Source organism: Anomaloglossus baeobatrachus, chromosome 11, assembly GCF_048569485.1.
Source record: "Anomaloglossus baeobatrachus isolate aAnoBae1 chromosome 11, aAnoBae1.hap1, whole genome shotgun sequence".
Lineage (NCBI taxonomy): Eukaryota > Metazoa > Chordata > Amphibia > Anura > Aromobatidae > Anomaloglossus > Anomaloglossus baeobatrachus.
Window position 1 is genome coordinate 175,737,070 of NC_134363.1, and position 20,117 is coordinate 175,757,186.

General features: G+C 46.7%; 1 protein-coding gene across 1 annotated transcript in view; it reads right to left on the bottom strand.

Annotated features, from left to right (window-relative positions):
- Positions 1 to 17,814, bottom strand: part of POU2AF1 (POU class 2 homeobox associating factor 1) — a 62,907-nt gene extending 45,093 nt beyond the window's left edge. The window contains exon 1 of the mRNA XM_075328133.1: positions 17,724 to 17,814. Coding sequence (XP_075184248.1) covers positions 17,724 to 17,739 — 16 coding nt within the window. The 5' untranslated portion in view covers positions 17,740 to 17,814. The remainder of the gene's footprint in view (positions 1 to 17,723) is intronic.
- Between the last annotated feature and the right edge of the window lie 2,303 nt (positions 17,815 to 20,117).

The window sequence follows — 20,117 nt, forward strand, 5'->3', positions numbered from 1 at the left end:
CAACAACTAAAAAATGGTCCAGGACATTCAGCAACAACCAGCGACCTCACAGCAGGGGCCAGGTTGTTGCTGGATGTCACACACAGCAACATCGCTATCAAGATCGCTGCTGTGTCACAAAAATCGTGCCTCAGCAGTGATGTTGCTAGCGATGTTGCTTAGTGAGACGTGGCCTTTAATGTCTTGGTGAAAACAAAAGACTTTATTACGCAGTTAAATTTGCTGCGACTTGTAAGCCTCTTGATTAACTGAATCCTGCCATCAATTTTCAAACTGCTTATATAGCCACAAAATTCCAATATTGGTTGTTTTTTTACTGCTGGAATTAATGGTGCTCTATAAATAAATAATAATAATGATAATAATAATAATAATGACTGCTAATTAAGCAGTCTTCCTATTAGTTATACCAAATGCATATTCTGCTTTCTTTTTGCGTACTCAGCATATCTAAGCAATACAATTAAAATTATATAAAATGTTACGTTATTATTACTAGTTTCTTAGTAAACAGTGTGAGCTAATGAGACTCCTGCTAACTACACATTGATTGCTTAAGGAGGGTCCATCAATAACAAAAAAAATCACAAAAAATCCCTTTACGCAGTCATTTTAAGGACTAGGAAAAGTCACATCTCACATGAAAATTAATTTAGCAAACACCTTAACCACAAAATTCAGAAAATTACAGTAAGCAGTGAACTCTTATACTAAATGAGGACATAGAACGAATCCTATCATCAGCAGATTATATCGGTGGGTGACATTTTTATTGTGGTATTGTATGTTGCTCTGTAGTGGGAAGTCTCGCAATGTTGTTGTTACTGTAACTTGTGCCATCACCCCAGCACATCAATCAGGTGTGAGGATAATGTAACGGGATATAAAGAATAGCTGTCATTTCAGGTGACTTCTCAGAAGCATGTGTGTATACCTGGGAAGTGACACTATTTTGACCAGTATATGATGTGCATTGTGCATTTGTTGTAAGATTTTCCTTTTATTTCCACTAAAAAGCACACAAAGAGTTGATCCACCACTGGGATGAGATAGAAGATTCTACCGTAGTGTCATGTCCCCACCGGAGTCTGCTCCTGCGACTTCTACTCTGATCGCCAGGCGACGCCGTGTTCCCGTCATGGATAGTGCTGGTGATGGCAGAGGAGTCGGTGCCCGTGGCTCTGGTGGGCGCCGGCTTCGCTCATCCACTGGGCTGGGTTTCCCTGGGATCTGCAGTACCACTGGCTGACTGTGGGTGGCGTGTGTCTTCCAGCTGAAGTTGCCATCATTCATCTTCAGCCAATGGGAAAACACCACACACTTCTTATTCCCCCTCCTGTCATGTGACCACTGCCAGAGATAGTTCTATTCCTGGTTCCTGGGTTATTTGTATAGTGATTCCTGTGTGCTGATCTCTGCTTGTTTCCTGACTACCCTTCTGCCTGCTGTTTTTGTACATCGCTGTCCGACCCGGATTTGACCTCTGCTTTGTTTTCTGACTATATCCTTGTCTGCCGATTCTGTCCGTGTTCTGCTATTCCTGGTTTGACCCTGCCTGACGACTAATCTCATCGGACTGCAGCCTTCCACAGGTAGTGATCTCCAGGGCCCTGTGTAATTCCAAATCCCTGTATAGGGGTGAAAGGGTTTCAGGGTTCTGGGGGTCCTGTTTGGTGAGTGGCTTCCCTCTAGCCTGTCCATTACAGCCCGTCTGAGTGTGTGGATCAAGGAAGGCGTTACACGTAGAAGCAATAGCACCATGAAGGGTATTATACTTATTAGAAGCATAGAAGACCTGATACATCAGTACTAAGCAGAGTAGTTTGTGAGTCCAGCACCAGCGTGAGATAAACACTAATGGCAATATACCTACTAGAAACAGTAGAAGCATAGAAGACATGATACATCAGTACTAAACAGTGTAGTTGTGAATCCAGCAACAGAGTGAGATAAACACTTACTAAAAGTATTTGTATCATGGAGGGTATTATACTTAGTAGAAGCATTGCAGAGGTGATACATCAGTACTAAGCAGTGTAGTTTTGATTCCAGCATCACAGTGAGATAAAATCTTACTAGAAGCATCAGTAACATGGAGGGTATTATATTTACTAGAAGCATAAAAGACATGATACATCAGTACTAAGCAGTGTAGCTGTGAATCCAGCATCACAGTGAGATAAAATCTTACTAAAAGCACTAGTTTTGATAAAATCAGTTTTATCAGCAGGAGATTATCACTACTAAACCAGTAGATCTCCAGCCATATAGTTTTTTATATTCATGAGCTCTGTATAACCCCGCCCCCACCACTGATTGGCAGCTTTCTGCTTATGCACAGTGTACAGAAGAAGCTGCCAATCGGTGGTGTGGGCGGAGTTAAACAGAGCTCAGCATTCAGGGAACTGCCAGATAAAATAGTAACCAAGTCCCTTGTGGAGTCAGGCTCTCTGCCCTCACATTGTGCTGCTCTCAGCTTAAATAGCAAAAATCTGGAGACAGGTTCCCTTTAAGGAGTTAATTAGAGAACTTGTAAAAAAACATAGTCAGTCCTTCCTGGGTGTGGTGGGGACTATCGGAATATTTAGTATTTTATGGCTACAAAACAAGCCATGGAGAAAAAGACATGGATCGCACATCCCAAAAATACATTGATCTAAAAGCCGCTAGGCAAAAATTTAAATAGAACGTGAGGTTCTTAGTTACCATTCTGATCAGACTGTATTAAGCCCACTGCCATGTCACGGCGAACCTCTTGAGTGGGTCCCTAATCTAAAGCCTTTATGGTGCGGCACTGTGCACCAACCACTGGCACAGCGACAAAGCACCAGCAAGGCAGGCGACCTGGTGCCTCACAGCACCCATGCTGCAAGGCAAAGCCCCCAAGGCTCCAGGCCGCACTGCCCCACTGTCACGACATCACCACAACAGCGGCCACTGCACAGCACCAACCAGGGCCGGATTAAGGTTGGTGGTGGCCCCTGGGCAGAAAATCTGGTGGGGGCCCCATAAACGTTAACATTTTTAGCCATAACAGTAGAGCGCGAACTGTAGCATTTAGATATAAATTTAATGAACATTTATCTTCTCCTGTTCTGCCACATTCAGATTTACAGGACTACAATACAGATACAGTCCAGGATCACTCACAGCTGTCAGTTATACACACAGTACAATACAGACACAGTCCAGGATCACTCACAGCAGTCACTTATACACACAGTACAATACAGATACAGTCCAGGATCACTCACAGCCGTCACTTATACACACAGTACAATACAGATACAGTCCAGGATAGCTCACAGCCGTCACTTATACACACAGTACAATACAGATACAGTCCAGGATCACTCACAGCCGTCACTTATACACACAGTACAATACAGATACAGTCCAGGATCACTCACAGCCGTCACTTATACACACAGTACAATACAGATACAGTCCAGGATCACTCACAGCAGTCACTTATACACACAGTACAATACAGATACAGTCCAGGATCACTCACAGCAGTCACTTATACACACAGTACAATACAGATACAGTCCAGGATCACTCACAGCCGTCACTTATACACACAGTACAATACAGATACAGTCCAGGATAGCTCACAGCCGTCACTTATACACACAGTACAATACAGATACAGTCCAGGATCACTCACAGCCGTCACTTATACACACAGTACAATACAGATACAGTCCAGGATCACTCACAGCCGTCACTTATACACACAGTACAATACAGATACAGTCCAGGATCACTCACAGCAGTCACTTATACACACACACAGTACAATACAGATACAGTCCAGGATCACTCACAGCAGTCACTTATACACACAGTACAATACAGATACAGTCCAGGATAGCTCACATCTGTCACTTATACACACAGTACAATACAGATACAGTCCAGGATCACTCACAGCCGTCACTTATACACACAGTACAATACAGATACAGTCCAGGATAGCTCACAGCCGTCACTTATACACACAGTACAATACAGATACAGTCCAGGATAGCTCACAGCAGTCACTTATACACACAGTACAATACAGATACAGTCCAGGATCACTCACAGCCGTCACTTATACACACAGTACAATACAGATACAGTCCAGGATCACTCACAGCCGTCACTTATACACAGTACAATACAGATACAGATGTGGCTGTGTTGCATGATGGCCATCACTAACAGACATGACTGCACACCATGCACACTGACACAGCACTTCTGTATATACATCACAGGAGGGGCTGGGGCCTACAATATATACATTACAGGAGGGGCAGGGGGCATAGACGTTACGGGGGGGGGGCATAGATGTTGCTGGAGTGGCAAACAGCTCAGGTGGCGTACACATTACTGGGATGGGTGGCTTAGCGCTCTGGGGTGCCGCACAGACTGCTCTGATTCATATATACACACACACAGCTCTGCTTCACACACACACAGCTCTGCCACACACACACACACACAGCTGCTTCACTCACACAGCTGCTTCACACACACAGCTGCTTCACACACACAGCTGCTTCACACACACAGCTGCTTCACACACACACACAGCTCTGCTTCACACACACAGCTCTGCTTCACACACACAGCTCTGCTTCACACACACACACAGCTCTGCTTCACACACACACACAGCTCTGCTTCACACACACACACAGCTCTGCTTCACACACACACACAGCTCTGCTTCACACACAGACAGCTCTGCTTCACACACACACAGCTCTGCTTCACACACACACAGCTCTGCTTCACACACACACACAGCTCTGCTTCACACACACAAATACACAGCTGCTTCACACACACACACACACACACACACACACACATACACAGCTGCTTCACACAGCTCTGCTTCACACACACATACAGCTCTGCTTCACACACAGCTCTGCTACACACACACAGCTCTGCTTCACACACACACAGCTCTGCTTCACACACACACACAGCTCTGCTTCACACACACACACACACACACACAGCTCTGCTTCACACACACACACAGCTCTGCTTCACATGTAGTGGGTGGGCCTACCCCCTACTAGTTTAACATAGTACCCGGCATTGTGATTATTAAAAATGTTGAATTTTATGTTTTTATGTGATGTGTAAGGGCACCCCCTAGTGGCCGGGTGGGACGGCTGTTGCCACCGGGGAGGAGGAGTCGGCCGGATATCTAGGCTAGGTCTGTATGTGTGTGGGGTAGAGAGATCCGGGTCAGCGGAGTGCGAGCATCTGCAGCGGCAAGTGCGATTGTGTGAGCGTAACATCAAGGGACACCAAGGAGGAGGAGGTGAACGTAACCTCAGAGCCTATTCTGCCGGTGTGGGTCCGGTGTATGCTTGGCTGAATAGTGGGTGTCCCGAAGGAAGTAGAGTACGGAGGGCATATCCCCACCCGAGGTGACGTTTGGTCAGAGTGTCCCCAGCTCCACTAATATGGCCGTGATCCGCTGACCGGAGTGATTTTTACCGGAGTGTCTGTCAAGCTGTGAAATCCGGGACAGCAGTGTGTGCACTTGGGCAGAGTGTGAGCGAAACAGCACGGGACACCGGAGATAAGGAGGTGGACGCAACCTCAGAGCCTATTCTGCCGGTGTGGGTCCGGTGTATGCTTGGCTGAATAGTGGGTGTCCCGAAGGAAGTAGAGTACGGAGGGCATATCCCCACCCGAGGTGGCGTTTGGTCAGGGTGTTCCCAGCTCCACTGAAAGTCTACAACTGCCTGTTTCTTTACTGTCTGCTGTTCGGATTATTGGACTGTGCTGAATAAATGTTCTCTTTTATTGCATTCAACTCCTGCCTGAAGTCTTTTTGTGTAATGGAGAACGAAGACACTGACACACACTGCTTTAACTCTAAAGAAGTGATGAAGACAGGGATGGGCCTGCACCATAGTGCTGCCACGACTACACAGCCAGAGGCCTCCCTGCCTGGTCACTTCATGTGGCGTAGTCGGCAGGATCCAAGTCCCTTGCCGGAGAACCAGGAGTCTGAAGACCAAGTAGTGCCTGAAGCACGGAATTCGGACGATGAAAGAAGAGTTCCAGTCCCACGGTGGGAGGAAGAAGTGCCCAAGGCGTTGGACCGGGCACAAGATGGCGGCAAGGAGGCCGTTATCTGTGAGGAAGAAAGGGCGCGAAAAGTTGGCGCCGAAAGAAGAGCCTGGGGCTGGCCGGCGCCGAAGAAAAAGGACAGAGTACTCCGCCCAAAGAGGGGAGGCGCCAGCTCCAGGGCATTGAAGACTAAAAAAAGGAAAAAGAAGTACCTCGGCGGAGGAGTCGAAATGATGCGCAAGGCTGGGGGTGGAGTTTGTTCAAAAGCGGGAAACGAAAACCCGCCTCCACTTCCTCCAGTCTCTGTGTCGACATCACCGCCATTACCAGTGATTATCGAGATGGAGAACTTTGGGCAACCTGCGGAGTTGGCGACGACCATGGCCCTCATCAGCCTTGGCCGAGGCCGACCCCGGTTCGCCCCTGCTAACGAGGCCGCGATAGCGGATCTCCCCATTGGGCCGGGAGGCTCTACCAGACCGGACAAGGTCTCTTGGAAGACCTCGTGGGACGCTCAAACCGGGAGCACCATTACGGAAGTGAAGGCGACCTATGCTACCCCGCCCATGCCAAGCCGTCCGGGAGTTGCTGTTTTCCCTTGGGACACCCCGCAGCTTAACGCCGCTGCCACACCATTTGTTCCGGTGCCGGAGTCGGCCGAAGAGTTAGCCGAGCGTCTAGAGGAGGACCACCTGGGCTTCTTCTGGGACCCAGTCATCGCCCCGCCGGAGAGGGCGCGTCCCAGTGTTCCGCCCCCGAAGCCTGATCCCGTCCGGGAACGGCTCATGGCTGAGACCATAGTCCGGGAAATGCTGTCCGGCCCCGGTGGAGAAGATCTGGCTCAGCAGTTCGTGACCGGGGTGGTTGTCAAATTCAACCAGCAGGAGGGGTATGGATTCATCCGTGAAGTAGAGACCGGGGATGACTACTTTTACAACCGAGTTCACCTGGATGTAGAAGGACTCCCCAAGCGACTCCATACCCTGTGGCCGGGCGAGAAAGTCAGCTTCTTGCCGGACAAAGGCAGCCGCGGTCTGTTCGCGGTGTGTGTTTCCCGCATGCCCACCACCCGGGAAGCGGAGCAGTGGCAGGAGGAGATTGCTTGGGAAGAGCAGCAAGAGCGACGACAGAGCCGTACCAGACCGGCCGCGCCTCCTCAACCCCGGCGCGTACCGACGGCTGCCCCGGAAGCAGAGGCAGAGCCAGCCCTCGATCCGGAGAGGCTTCCAACCGTGGTGGCGGTGACGCAAAATGTCAACAACAGGCCAGTTTTTATGCTGGACGCGTCGCCCGCCGCACCACCACCGTCCCGGGCGGAGACGCCATCACCACCAAGAGGTGCTGCAGCAGCTGTGCCGGAGGAGCCGTGCTACGCTCCGGTGACTTTCAGGCGGATCCGCCGCCAGCCAGGACAAACTCTGGGGGCCTATATCCAGGCTCAAGCGGAAGAATGGAAGAGAGCCTGGCCCCCAGAGTAAGCTGTTCGCTCCAGCACCTGTTAAGACCGGGATGGTTGTAAACCGGCAGAAAGTTGTTTTTGTTGGAAAGTTTCACGGGCCTGTTGCCCTGCATCAAAGACCGGGAGCGCTATTGAAGCCTCCGGGCACCTTCAGCAAAGACCGGGAGCGCTATTGAAGCCTCCGGGCACCTTCAGCAAAGACCGGGAGCGCTATTGAAGCCTCCGGGCACCTTCAGCAAAGACCGGGAGCGCTATTGAAGCCTCCGGGCGCACATCTAAGACCGGGAGCGCTGCTGAGCCTCCGGGCGCTATCCAGAGACCGGGAGCGCTGTTGCGCCATCAAGCGCCCCTCAAGACCGGGAGCGCCGCTGAACTGGTGCCGCTGTTGAGGACTGAACCGAAAGGTTTTTATGTGTTTATGTTTTTATGTGTTTAAGAGCCTTGCCGGGAGGCTCGGATTTTAAGAGGGGAGGCATGTAGTGGGTGGGCCTACCCCCTACTAGTTTAACATAGTACCCGGCATTGTGATTATTAAAAATGTTGAATTTTATGTTTTTATGTGATGTGTAAGGGCACCCCCTAGTGGCCGGGTGGGACGGCTGTTGCCACCGGGGAGGAGGAGTCGGCCGGATATCTAGGCTAGGTCTGTATGTGTGTGGGGTAGAGAGATCCGGGTCAGCGGAGTGCGAGCATCTGCAGCGGCAAGTGCGATTGTGTGAGCGTAACATCAAGGGACACCAAGGAGGAGGAGGTGAACGTAACCTCAGAGCCTATTCTGCCGGTGTGGGTCCGGTGTATGCTTGGCTGAATAGTGGGTGTCCCGAAGGAAGTAGAGTACGGAGGGCATATCCCCACCCGAGGTGACGTTTGGTCAGAGTGTCCCCAGCTCCACTAATATGGCCGTGATCCGCTGACCGGAGTGATTTTTACCGGAGTGTCTGTCAAGCTGTGAAATCCGGGACAGCAGTGTGTGCACTTGGGCAGAGTGTGAGCGAAACAGCACGGGACACCGGAGATAAGGAGGTGGACGCAACCTCAGAGCCTATTCTGCCGGTGTGGGTCCGGTGTATGCTTGGCTGAATAGTGGGTGTCCCGAAGGAAGTAGAGTACGGAGGGCATATCCCCACCCGAGGTGGCGTTTGGTCAGGGTGTTCCCAGCTCCACTGAAAGTCTACAACTGCCTGTTTCTTTACTGTCTGCTGTTCGGATTATTGGACTGTGCTGAATAAATGTTCTCTTTTATTGCATTCAACTCCTGCCTGAAGTCTTTTTGTGTAATGGAGAACGAAGACACTGACACACACTGCTTTAACTCTAAAGAAGTGATGAAGACAGGGATGGGCCTGCACCATAGTGCTGCCACGACTACACAGCCAGAGGCCTCCCTGCCTGGTCACTTCACACACACACAGCTCTGCTTCACACACAGACAGCTCTGCTTCACACACACACAGCTCTGCTTCACACACAGCTCTGCTTCACACACACACAAATACACAGCTGCTTCACACACACACATACACACACACACACAAATACACAGCTGCTTCACACAGCTCTGCTTCACACACACACACACACAGCTCTGCTTCACACACAGCTCTGCTACACACACACAGCTCTGCTTCACACACAGCTCTGCTTCACACACAGCTCTGCTTCACACACAGCTCTGCTTCACACACACACAGCTCTGCTTCACACACAGCTCTGCTTTACACACACACAGCTCTGCTTCACACACAGCTCTGCTTCACACACACACAGCTCTGCTTCACACACAGCTCTGCTTCACACACAGCTCTGCTACACACACACAGCTTTGCTACACACACACACAGCTCTGCTTCACACACAGCTCTGCTTCACACACACACAGCTCTGCTTCACACACAGCTCTGCTTCACACACAGCTCTGCTTCACACACACACAGCTCTGCTTCACACACACACAGCTCTGCTTCACACACACACAGCTCTGCTTCACACACCACACATCTTTCTTCAGCTCTGCCCTTACCTGCTCTGATGCCATCCTCCTGCTGCTCCGGTATAGGCCGCCGTCCTCCTGCTGCTGTTCCGGTGCCGCGGCCATCCTCCTGCTCCGGTGAGTCTCCTCTCCTGGCCACGGCGCCGGTCTTCTCATATGCGGCCGCGGCGCCGGTCTTCTCATATGCGGCCGCGGCGCCGGTCTTCTCATATGCGGCCGCGGCGGCGGTCTTCTCATATGCGGCCGCGGCGCCGGTCTTCTCATATGCGGCCGCGGCGGCGGTCTTCTCATATGCGGCCGCGGCGGCGGTCTTCTCATATGCGGCCGCGGCGGCGGTCTTCTCATATGCGGCCGCGGCGGTCTTCTCATATGCGGCCGCGGCGGCGTCCTGCTGTGACGGCCGCGGCATTGGACCCCACAGCAGAGCAGGGAGCAGGCATACCTCTGACCCCGGAAGTACAAACTACTTCCGGGGTCAATCAGCGTCCTGCGCCCGCAGTTTGTTTTTGCGTCTTAGAGACGCAGATACAAATAAATGTAGGTGCGCGCACCCCCCCCCCCCCGAAAACACAGCTGATTTATTAGACTGTCTTTACGGAGGGGGAGAGGGTGTGAAGAAAAAAAAAAAAATATTGCTGACGGGTGGCAAGTATGGCCCTGGTGGTGGGGGCCCCCTTGGAAGCTCTGATGGTGGGGGCCCCGGGGCTGAAGCCCCGCCTGCCCCGCCTATAATCCGGCCCTGGCACCAACACACAGTGAGAGAAGCTGTGCACTCACCTCCCACCGGCTCCCATGTGTAAACTGGGAGCAAAAAAGGCTGACCCATCTTGCAGTCTCCTGCTGATTAAAAACATCTGTGCCAAATTTTATCCCCCTCTTTTTTTGCTTGGATCTGCACTCTCCCCATTTGGCACAGGTGATTTTAATCAGCAGGAGAGTGCAAGAGGGGTCAGCCTTCTTTTTGCTCCCAGTTCACATATGGGAGCCAGTGGGAGGTGAGTGCACAGCTCCTCTCACTGTGTGCTGGTGCTGTGTGGTGACTGCTGTTGTGGTGGTGTGGTGTCAGTGGGGCGGCGCGGCCTGGAGCCTTGGGGGCTTTGCCTTGCAGCATGGGTGCTGTGAGGCACCAGGTCGCCCGCCTTGCTGGCGCTTTGTCGCTGCGGCGGTGGTCAGTGCACGGTGCCGCACAAAAAGGTCAGGTTAGGGACCCACTCAAGAGGTTTGCCGTGACGTGGCAGTGGGCTTAATACAATCTGATCAGAATTGTAACAAAAGAACCTCATTTTCTATTTAATTTTTTGCCTTTAGATCATTGTATTTTTGGGATGTGCGATCCTTGTCTTTTTCTTCATAGTATAGTATTTTATGGCTAATTGCAGACATTGGAAATAATGGGTGGAAATCAGATGGTTGCACCTTGTGAATTAGCCCACACCATTACACCTTGATGCTATCTCCGTGAGAACGGCGAGATGACACACATTTGGATTCTACTAACTGTGTCACCTCTAAAAGCTCCTTTATATGTTGATATGAAACTTCTGAAGTCTATTCCATGTATCATTCTATAGAACTCGTATAATACAACAGAATGCGTCACCCTCCGCCACGGTGCAAAATCAGAACCCGAAACATCATCATGACACATCGGCCACAGTGACTCAGACACATCGAGGGCGCAAAACAACGCTGCAAGGATAAGAAGCCATTCACAACTAGATTTATCTGTCGCCACCCGGAAGAAACTTCAATCACAAGCCGTAAAGAAAAATCAAAACTTCATCAAGTCACTTTTTTCAACACCTGACCTAAAAAAATGCTATAAAAAGCAATCAAAACAGTATATAAACCACAAAAAGACCCTAAAAATGCAGCAAAACCATACAGGTCTATTGATAGAAAAATAAAACAAGGGTAATGGATTTCAGAAAATGGCAACAGAAAACAAATATTCAAATATTTTTTCTTTTTTTTTTTTACAAAATTTGTAATCTATCTATCTATCTATCCCTCTATCTATCTATCTATCTATCTATCTATCTATCTATCTATCTATCCCTCTATCTATCTATCTATCTATCTATCCCTCTATCTATCTATCTATCTATCTATCTATCCCTCTACCTATCTATCTATCTATCTATCTATCTATCTATCTATCTATCTATCCCTCTACCTATCTATCTATCTATCTATCTATCTATCTATCCCTCTATCTATCTATCTATCTATCCCTCTATCTATCTATCTATCTATCTATCCCTCTATCTATCTATCTATCTATCTATCTATCTATCCCTCTATCTATCTATCTATCTATCTATCTATCCCTCTATCTATCTATCTATCTATCTATCTATCTATCTATCTATCTATCTATCTATCTATCTATCCCTCTATCTATCTATCTATCTATCTATCTATCTATCCCTCTATCTATCTATCTATCTATCTATCTATCTATCCCTCTATCTATCTATCTATCTATCTATCCCTCTATCTATCCCTCTATCTATCTATCTATCTATCTATCTACCTATCTATCTATCTATCTATCTATCTATCTATCTATCTATCTATCCCTTTATCTATCTATCTATCTATCCCTCCCTCTATCTATCTATCTATCTATCTATCTATCCCTCTATCTATCTATCTATCTATCTATCTATCTATCCCTCTATCTATCTATCTATCTATCTATCTATCTATCTATCCCTCTATCTATCCCTCTATCTATCTATCTATCTATCTACCTATCTATCTATCTATCTATCTATCTATCCCTCTATCTATCTATCTATCTATCTATCCCTCTATCTATCTATCTATCTATCTATCTATCTATCTATCTATCTATCTATCCCTCTATCTATCTATCTATCTATCTATCTATCCCTCTATCTATCTATCTATCTATCTATCCCTCTATCTATCCCTCTATCTATCTATCTATCTATCCCTCTATCTATCTATGCCTCTATCTATCTATCTATCTATCTATCCCTCTATCTATCCCTCTATCTATCTATCTATCTATCCCTCTATCTATCCCTCTATCTATCCCTCTATCTATCTATCTATCCCTCTATCTATCTATCTATCTATCTATCTATCTATCCCTCTATCTATCCCTCTATCTATCCCTCTATCTATCCCTCTATCTATCTATCTATCCCTCTATCTATCTATCTATCTATCTATCTATCTATCTATCTATCTATCCCTCTATCTATCCCTCTATCTATCCCTCTATCTATCTATCTATCTATCTATCTATCTCTCTATCTATCTATCTATCCCTCTATCTATCTATCTATCTATCTATCTATCTATCTATCTATCCCTCTATCTATCTATCTATCTATCCCTCTATCTATCTATCTATCCCTCTATCTATCTATCTATATATATATATATATATATATATATATATAATATATAAAGCTGAGTTTATGTATGTATGTGTGTGTGTGTCCGCTAAAGGAATCCGCACCGTCGTATTTACAATCACGAAATCTTGCACAGACGCTCCATGTGACTCAGGGAACGTCATAGACTATGTTTGGGTGGGAAAATGTAACCCCGTGCTTTCCAGTTACTCTACAAAAATCCTGCAGCCATTAAACTGAATGGAGCTGGGAGCTGCAGGCTATTAATAGCAACTGTCAGTGGTTGCTATAGGAACAAAATAAACTGTTAGTGTAAGGCTACTTTCACACCTCCGGCTTTTGCAATGCGGCACAATCCGGCACTTTGCAGGAAAACCGCAACCGTTTTTTTTTGCTGCCGGTTGCGCTTTTCCTGCATAGACTTTAATTAGTGCCGCATTGTGCCGCATGGGCTTGCGTTCGGTCCGGTTTTTGCCGCATGCGGCAGATTTAGCTGATGCGGCGGCCGGATGGAACGTTCCCTGCAACGTTTTTTGCTCCGGCAAAAAAAACCGCATCGCGCCGCATCCGGCCGATGCGGTGCTTTTCCCAATGCATCCCTATGGATGCCGGATGCGGCACGATGCGGCAAAAACCGCATCCGGCCACCGCATGCGTTTTTTGCCACTGTGCATGCTCAGTAGCATGCCGCAAGCGGCAAAAACCGGACCGGCCGCATGTAAAAAACTTATGCAAAGGATGCGGTGTTTTCACCGCATCCGTTGCATAGGCTTCACAGCCGGATTGAGCCGCACGGCTCAAACCGGATGTGTGAAAGTAGCCTAAGAAGCTTATGTGTGAGGTAAAAAGATGTCGGTAGTGAGACGGATAAAGAGAGACAGAGACAGCCCTGGAAAGAGACAAAGCGGGAAAGAGACAGAAAAGAGACAGCCGGGCAAAGAGACAGCCGGGCAAAGAGACAGCCGGGCAAAGAGACAGCCGGGCAAAAAGACAACCGGGAAAAAAGACAGCCGGGCAAAGAGACAGCCAGGGAAAGAGACAGACCGGGAAAGAGACAGACCGGGAAAGAGACAGACCGGGAAAGAGACAGACCGGGAAAGAGACAGACCGGGAAAGAGACAGATCGGGAAAGAGACAGATCGGGAAAGAGACAGACCTGGAAAGAGACAGACCAGGAAAGAGACAGACCGAGAAAGAGACAGAGCGGGAAAGAGACAGTACTGAAAAGAGACAGCCGGGCAAAAAGACAGCCGGGCAAAGAGACAGCCGGGCAAAGAGACAGCCGGGCAAAAAGACAGCCGGGCAAAGAGACAGCCGGGCAAAAAGACAGCCAGGCAAAGAGACAGCCAGGGAAAGAGACAGACCGGGAAAGAGACAGACCGGGAAAGAGACAGACCGGGAAAGAGACAGCCGGGCAAAGAGACAGCCGGTCAAAAAGACAGCCGGGCAAAGAGACAGACAGATATAGAAATTGAGACAGACAGACTGATGCAAATGCAGACAGAGAGACAGAAACAGACAGACAAGGAAAGAGACAGACAGCGAGACAGACAGACAGCAACACACAGACAGAGACTGGGAGAGAGACAGAGAGACAGTTACTATCCTGGGCAACGCCGGGTACTACAGCTAGTATATATATATATATATATATATATATATATATATATATATGTATATATATATATATATATATATAAAATACAGTCTAAAGAAACCTATATAATTATGTATCACCATAATTGTACAGACTTTGAGAATTTTGTTTCCAGGTCATTTTTACAGCACAATGAATGTTGTAAAAATAAAGCCCCAAAAAGCAATTGCAAGACTGCATTTTTTTTTCATCATTTCACCACTCCCCCCTTTTTAGTTTACCAAATAACTACAACTCCTCCTGTAAAAAACAAGAAATGTGGGCGGAAAAATAAAAAAAGATTAAGGCTCCAGGAAAAAGGAGAAAAAGACAAAAGAGCAAAAACCAAAATCCTCTCGTTTGGAAGGAGTAAACCGTAAAGGATCTTATTCAATAACTGTCAACAGAGGACTGGTGGGGGTCAACCACCCTGATCCTGATAATGTACAGATCTAGAACAGTACAGCGCCACACTCTGTGCAGTGGCCATTCCCAGGTACTGCAGTTCAGCACCTATTGAAGATGTTAAATTTGGAGGATCCTACATTGATTGACTATTTTAGGGAGCAAAAAATCCAGATGATTAAAAAAAAATCCAGACAATTACAGTGAAAATAATCTGTATTAGATTCTACTGCTTAAAAAAAATCACAGACGCCTTCATTTTTTTTTTTTTTTTATGGACAGGGTACAAAAAAAGCGCCTTAAGGTTCTGGCAACCCAGATAGCAGCTGAGCTGTGATCCTGATTTATGGACCCACTCCATTGTTTGGGATCTGCAAAAAGAAAGGACCAGAACTCCATCTGATTTGCATCCTTGTCCATTTTCCTCTGATTGGTAAAAGCTTCAGAAACTACAATCATTTTATTTTTTACATAGAAGAAAAATTGGAAGCAGAGACCGAAAATAGGATCCAGCGCAATGAAGAAAACTGATCTAAACAAAACAGAGACATGACCAATTTTGATCTGATTTGGTCAAATTCGCCAATGCAAATCTATAGATCTGTGAAAAAAAATCTGAGGGCGCTCGGTGCCTTCCATGTGCAGCATGCAATGCTCTTCATGTGCGTTTGTGCGCCATCTGATTCTCATGTCTGATAGGTGAAGCTTGAGAAAAGTTCTAGTATGCTGAAAAAGCTGGAACTGTGATGGTACAAACTGACCCAATGCAGACGAAAATAATTTTTGTGTGTGTAAATCCCTGAGTCTACAGTCTATCGATCTGTGAAAAACATTTGACAGCGCTCAGTGCTATCCATGTGCGGTGCTCAGTGCCGTCCATGTACTGTTTTTGTGCCATCTGATTATCATGTCTGATAGGTAAAGCTTAAGAAAAGTTCTAGTATGCTGAAAAAAGCTGGAACTGTGATGGTACAAACTGACCCAATTCAGATGAAAATTTTTTTTGTGTGTGTAAATCCCTGAGTCTACAGTATATCGATCTGTGAAAAACATTTGACAGCGCTCAGTGCTATCCATGTGCGGTGCTCGGTGCCGTCCATGTGCTGTTTTTGTGCCATCTGATTATCATGTCTGATAGGTGAAGCTTAAGAAAAGTTCTAGTATGCTGAAAAAAGCTGGGACTCTGATGGTACAAACTGACCCAATGCAGACAAAAATATTTTTTGTGTGTGTAAATCCCTGAGTCTACAGCCTATCGATCTGTGAAAAACATTTGACAGCACTCAGTGCTATCCATGTGCGGTGCTCAGTGCCGTCCATGTGCTGTTTTTGCGCCATCTGATTATCATATCTGATAGGTGAAGCTTAAGAAAAGTTCTAGTATGCTGAAAAAAGCTGGGACTCTGATGGTACAAACTGACCCAATGCAGACAAAAATATTTTTTGTGTGTGTAAATCCCTGAGTCTACAGTATATCGATCTGTGAAAAACATTTGACAGCGCTCAGTGCTATCCATGTGCGGTGCTCGGTGCCGTCCATGTGCTGTTTTTGCGCCATCTGATTATCATGTCTGATAGGTGAAGCTTAAGAAAAGTTCTAGTATGCTGAAAAAAGCTGGGACTCTGATGGTACAAACTGACCCAATGCAGACAAAAATATTTTTTGTGTGTGTAAATCCCTGAGTCTACAGTCTATCGATCTGTGAAAAACATTTGACAGCGCTCAGTGCTATCCATGTGTGGTGCTCAGTGCCGTTCATGTGCTGTTTTTGCGCCATCTGATTATCATGTCTGATAGGTGAAGCTTAAGAAAAGTTCTAGTATGCTGAAAAAAGCTGGGACTCTGATGGTACAAACTGACCCAATGCAGACAAAAATAATTTTTTTGTGTGGGTAAATCCCCCTGACTATACAGTCTATCGATCTGTGAAAAAATCTAACAGTGCTCAGTGCCATCCATGTGCGGTGCTCGGTGCCTTCCATGTGCGGTGCTCAGTGCCGTCCATGTGCGGTGCTCGGTGCCGTCCATGTGCAGTGCTCGGTGCCGTCCATGTGCAGTGCTCGGTACCTTCCATGTGCGGTGCTCAGTGCCGTCCATGTGCGGTGCTCGGTGCTGTCCATGTGCTGTTTGTTCGCCATCTCATTATGATGTTTGATAGGAGGAGCTTAAGAAAAGTTCTAGTATGCTGAAAAAGCTGGAACTCTGATGGTACAAACTGACCAGATGAAAATAATTTTTTTTTCCTGTGTAAATCCCTGACTGATTGAGCTTTATGGATAGAATTTATTGCAAACTCCCTTATTTTGCGTTTAATCAAATACTCCATGAATACTGATAGCAGATATAATGTCAGCCAAGAGAAATAAGAGATGGATCAGATGCCCAGTACCCCCTGAGTGGCTTTTACTAGGGGACCATTTGCAGCAGAAGCCATAAACACAATGCCGAATGATACAGTACATATTTACATTTCACATTCTGACATATACATCATTTCTCCACATTTTGCGAACATTTGCATCATTGCTATAAAATAACGCATTAAGAAATTCAATTCAAATTCAAAGTTCTATAAATAAAGAGAAACAATGTTGCTTTATTTACTCTTTTTAATGTAACATTCTAATGCTGATCTGTCAATATTTTGCAAAATAGAGACTATTTTTTTTTTTTTTTGCAATTTGGAGATTTATGTTCATTTTGCTTCACCCCCACACCCCAAAAAAATGAAAAGAAAAGAAACTTACTTTTTTGCCAGTGCATGTTCTGTGACAGCAAGTTGGGGTTTTTCCTCTTTGAAGTCGACAGTTTGGCTGTTTGATGGTTTTCACCGTGGAACTTTTTTTTTTTCACCTTTTTAATAACAGTTCAACAATTAAAAGAGAGGATGTTTCCTTCAGGGTTTTATAACCCCAAGTGCCCGATTTGTAAGTGTCATCATCACATGACCACAAGAAATGTGTCAAACGAGAGGCGCACATGAAAGGAAACCTTCTTCTTCTTCAGTCTTCGTCCATTTGGCTTCTTGAGATTCAGAATTATATCTACATGTGGAAATCTTTTTTTTTTTTATTTTGTATTTTTGTAATCGTCCCTGGATGTGGTGACGGCAGCGTAACTCCACTCCTTTCATCCGCCGCCGCCGTTGTACATTTCCCACTTTGTAACACAAACTTTACATTAACTTTGAATTTCAGATAATATTTATGTAAAGTAAATAACAAATTGCAACTTTTTGGCTTTTTTTTATTTTCTCTTTTCTGTTTTTTTTTAATGTTTTTGAAGCCTGCCCCTAAGGGCTTTAGTTTTGCAAGGAAGCACCTGCGGGGGGGTCTCGCTTCACCGAGCTGCTAACATTCTCTATTTTACTTTTTTGTTGCTCTGGTCACGTATCAGTTAGGAGAAACTTAATTTAGATGTGAAACGTTCTCAGAAGTAGTCACATATCGAAAAACATTTTGGTACAGTTACAATTTCATTCCATAATGTAGAAATAGGTCTGATGCTCAAGGGTGGAGAGATACATTTGTCACATTTGTTTTTTTGCAAAATTGCCATGTTGTATATTAAATATGAAAAGAAATTTGGAAACTTGCAAACAATGTAACACATCACCCAGGTTCTACTCTCTCTACAGAACCTCGATCCTGGGACGACGTGTGCAAGACAGAGATTGTCTCTAATGGTCGCACGTTGTACCTTTCGGCATCCTGGCTACTGTGACCGGTATTCTGCAGTGAATCAAGACTAACATTGCACTTTGCAACCTGTTGGCTTTGATTCTATGGATAGTGAAAAACTCATTTTGGAACCTCTCTGTTAGAGCTTTTGCATAGGGTTCCCATTCAGACCCAAACATAGTACATACACCTATTAAATGGATTGTCCACTACTTTTACATCCTTACGGCCCCGTTACACGCAACGACGTATCTAACGATATATCGCCGGGATCACGGATTCTGTGACGCACATCCGGCATCATTAGCGACGTCGTTGCGTGTGACACGCACAAACGACCGTTAACGATGGAAAATACTCACCAAATCATCCACCGTTGACACGTCGTTCATTTTCATAAAATCGTTGATTTTTGAGGACGCAGGTTGTTCGTCGTTCCTGAGGCAGCACACACCGCTACGTGTGACACCTCGGGAACGACGAACTATAGCTTATCTGCGGCCGCCGACAATGCGGAAGGAAGGAGGTGGGCAGGATGTTACATCCGCTCATGTCCGCCCCTCCACTTCTATTGGGCGGCTGCTTAGTGACACCGCTGTGACACCGCACGAACCGCCCTCTTAGAAAGGAGGCGGTTCGCCGGCAACAGCGACGTCGCTAGACAGGAAAGTCTGTGTGACAGCTTCTAACAATTTTGTGCGCCACTGGCAGCGATTTGCTATCGATATCACTGCGTGTAACACCCCCTTTAGGATAGGCTATCAATGTCTAATCGGCCGGGTTCCGACACCCCACACCTCCTCCGATCAGCTGTTCTTGGTGTCGGCACAAGTGGCTGGAAATGCTCAGTCATGGAGTGGAACAGGCTACCACGGAAGGTGGTGAGTTCTTCCTCAATGGAAATCTTCAAGTAAAAGCTGCATAAACATATAGCTGGGATGATTTAGGAAAGCCTGCACTCGCAGGGGGTTGGACCCGATGGTCCTTGAGGTCCCTTCCAACTCTACCATTATATGATTCTATGAGTTCTGGAGGTGCTCCATCTTATGATAGCGGCCACAGCCGGGTACTGTATATTCAGATCAATAGGAGGCGGATGTGCAGTGCCCGGCCGCGGCCGCTATTCAGACCCTCTGCCCGGCTGAGGGCAGATCAAAGTACTGTAATGCACAGGTGTGAGAAAAGGTCAAAGAACGCCCACACATGCGCACTACAATACTTTGAACTGCCCTCAGCAGGGCAGATCATAATTGAGCGCAATGGAGGCCTCTGTGTGGATGACGCAGGGCTGGGAAGGAGGACTGCGACTGTACAAGGCAGAGGAGGCGCCGGACCGAGAGTTGTAACACCTGTCGCCCCCTAGATGTGCATACTAAAGGTATTTTTTACGTTTTAGGCTAAGTTCACATTTCCGCTAAAATGTATCAGTCACAATCCGCTGCTCTTGTAAACAACAGAATC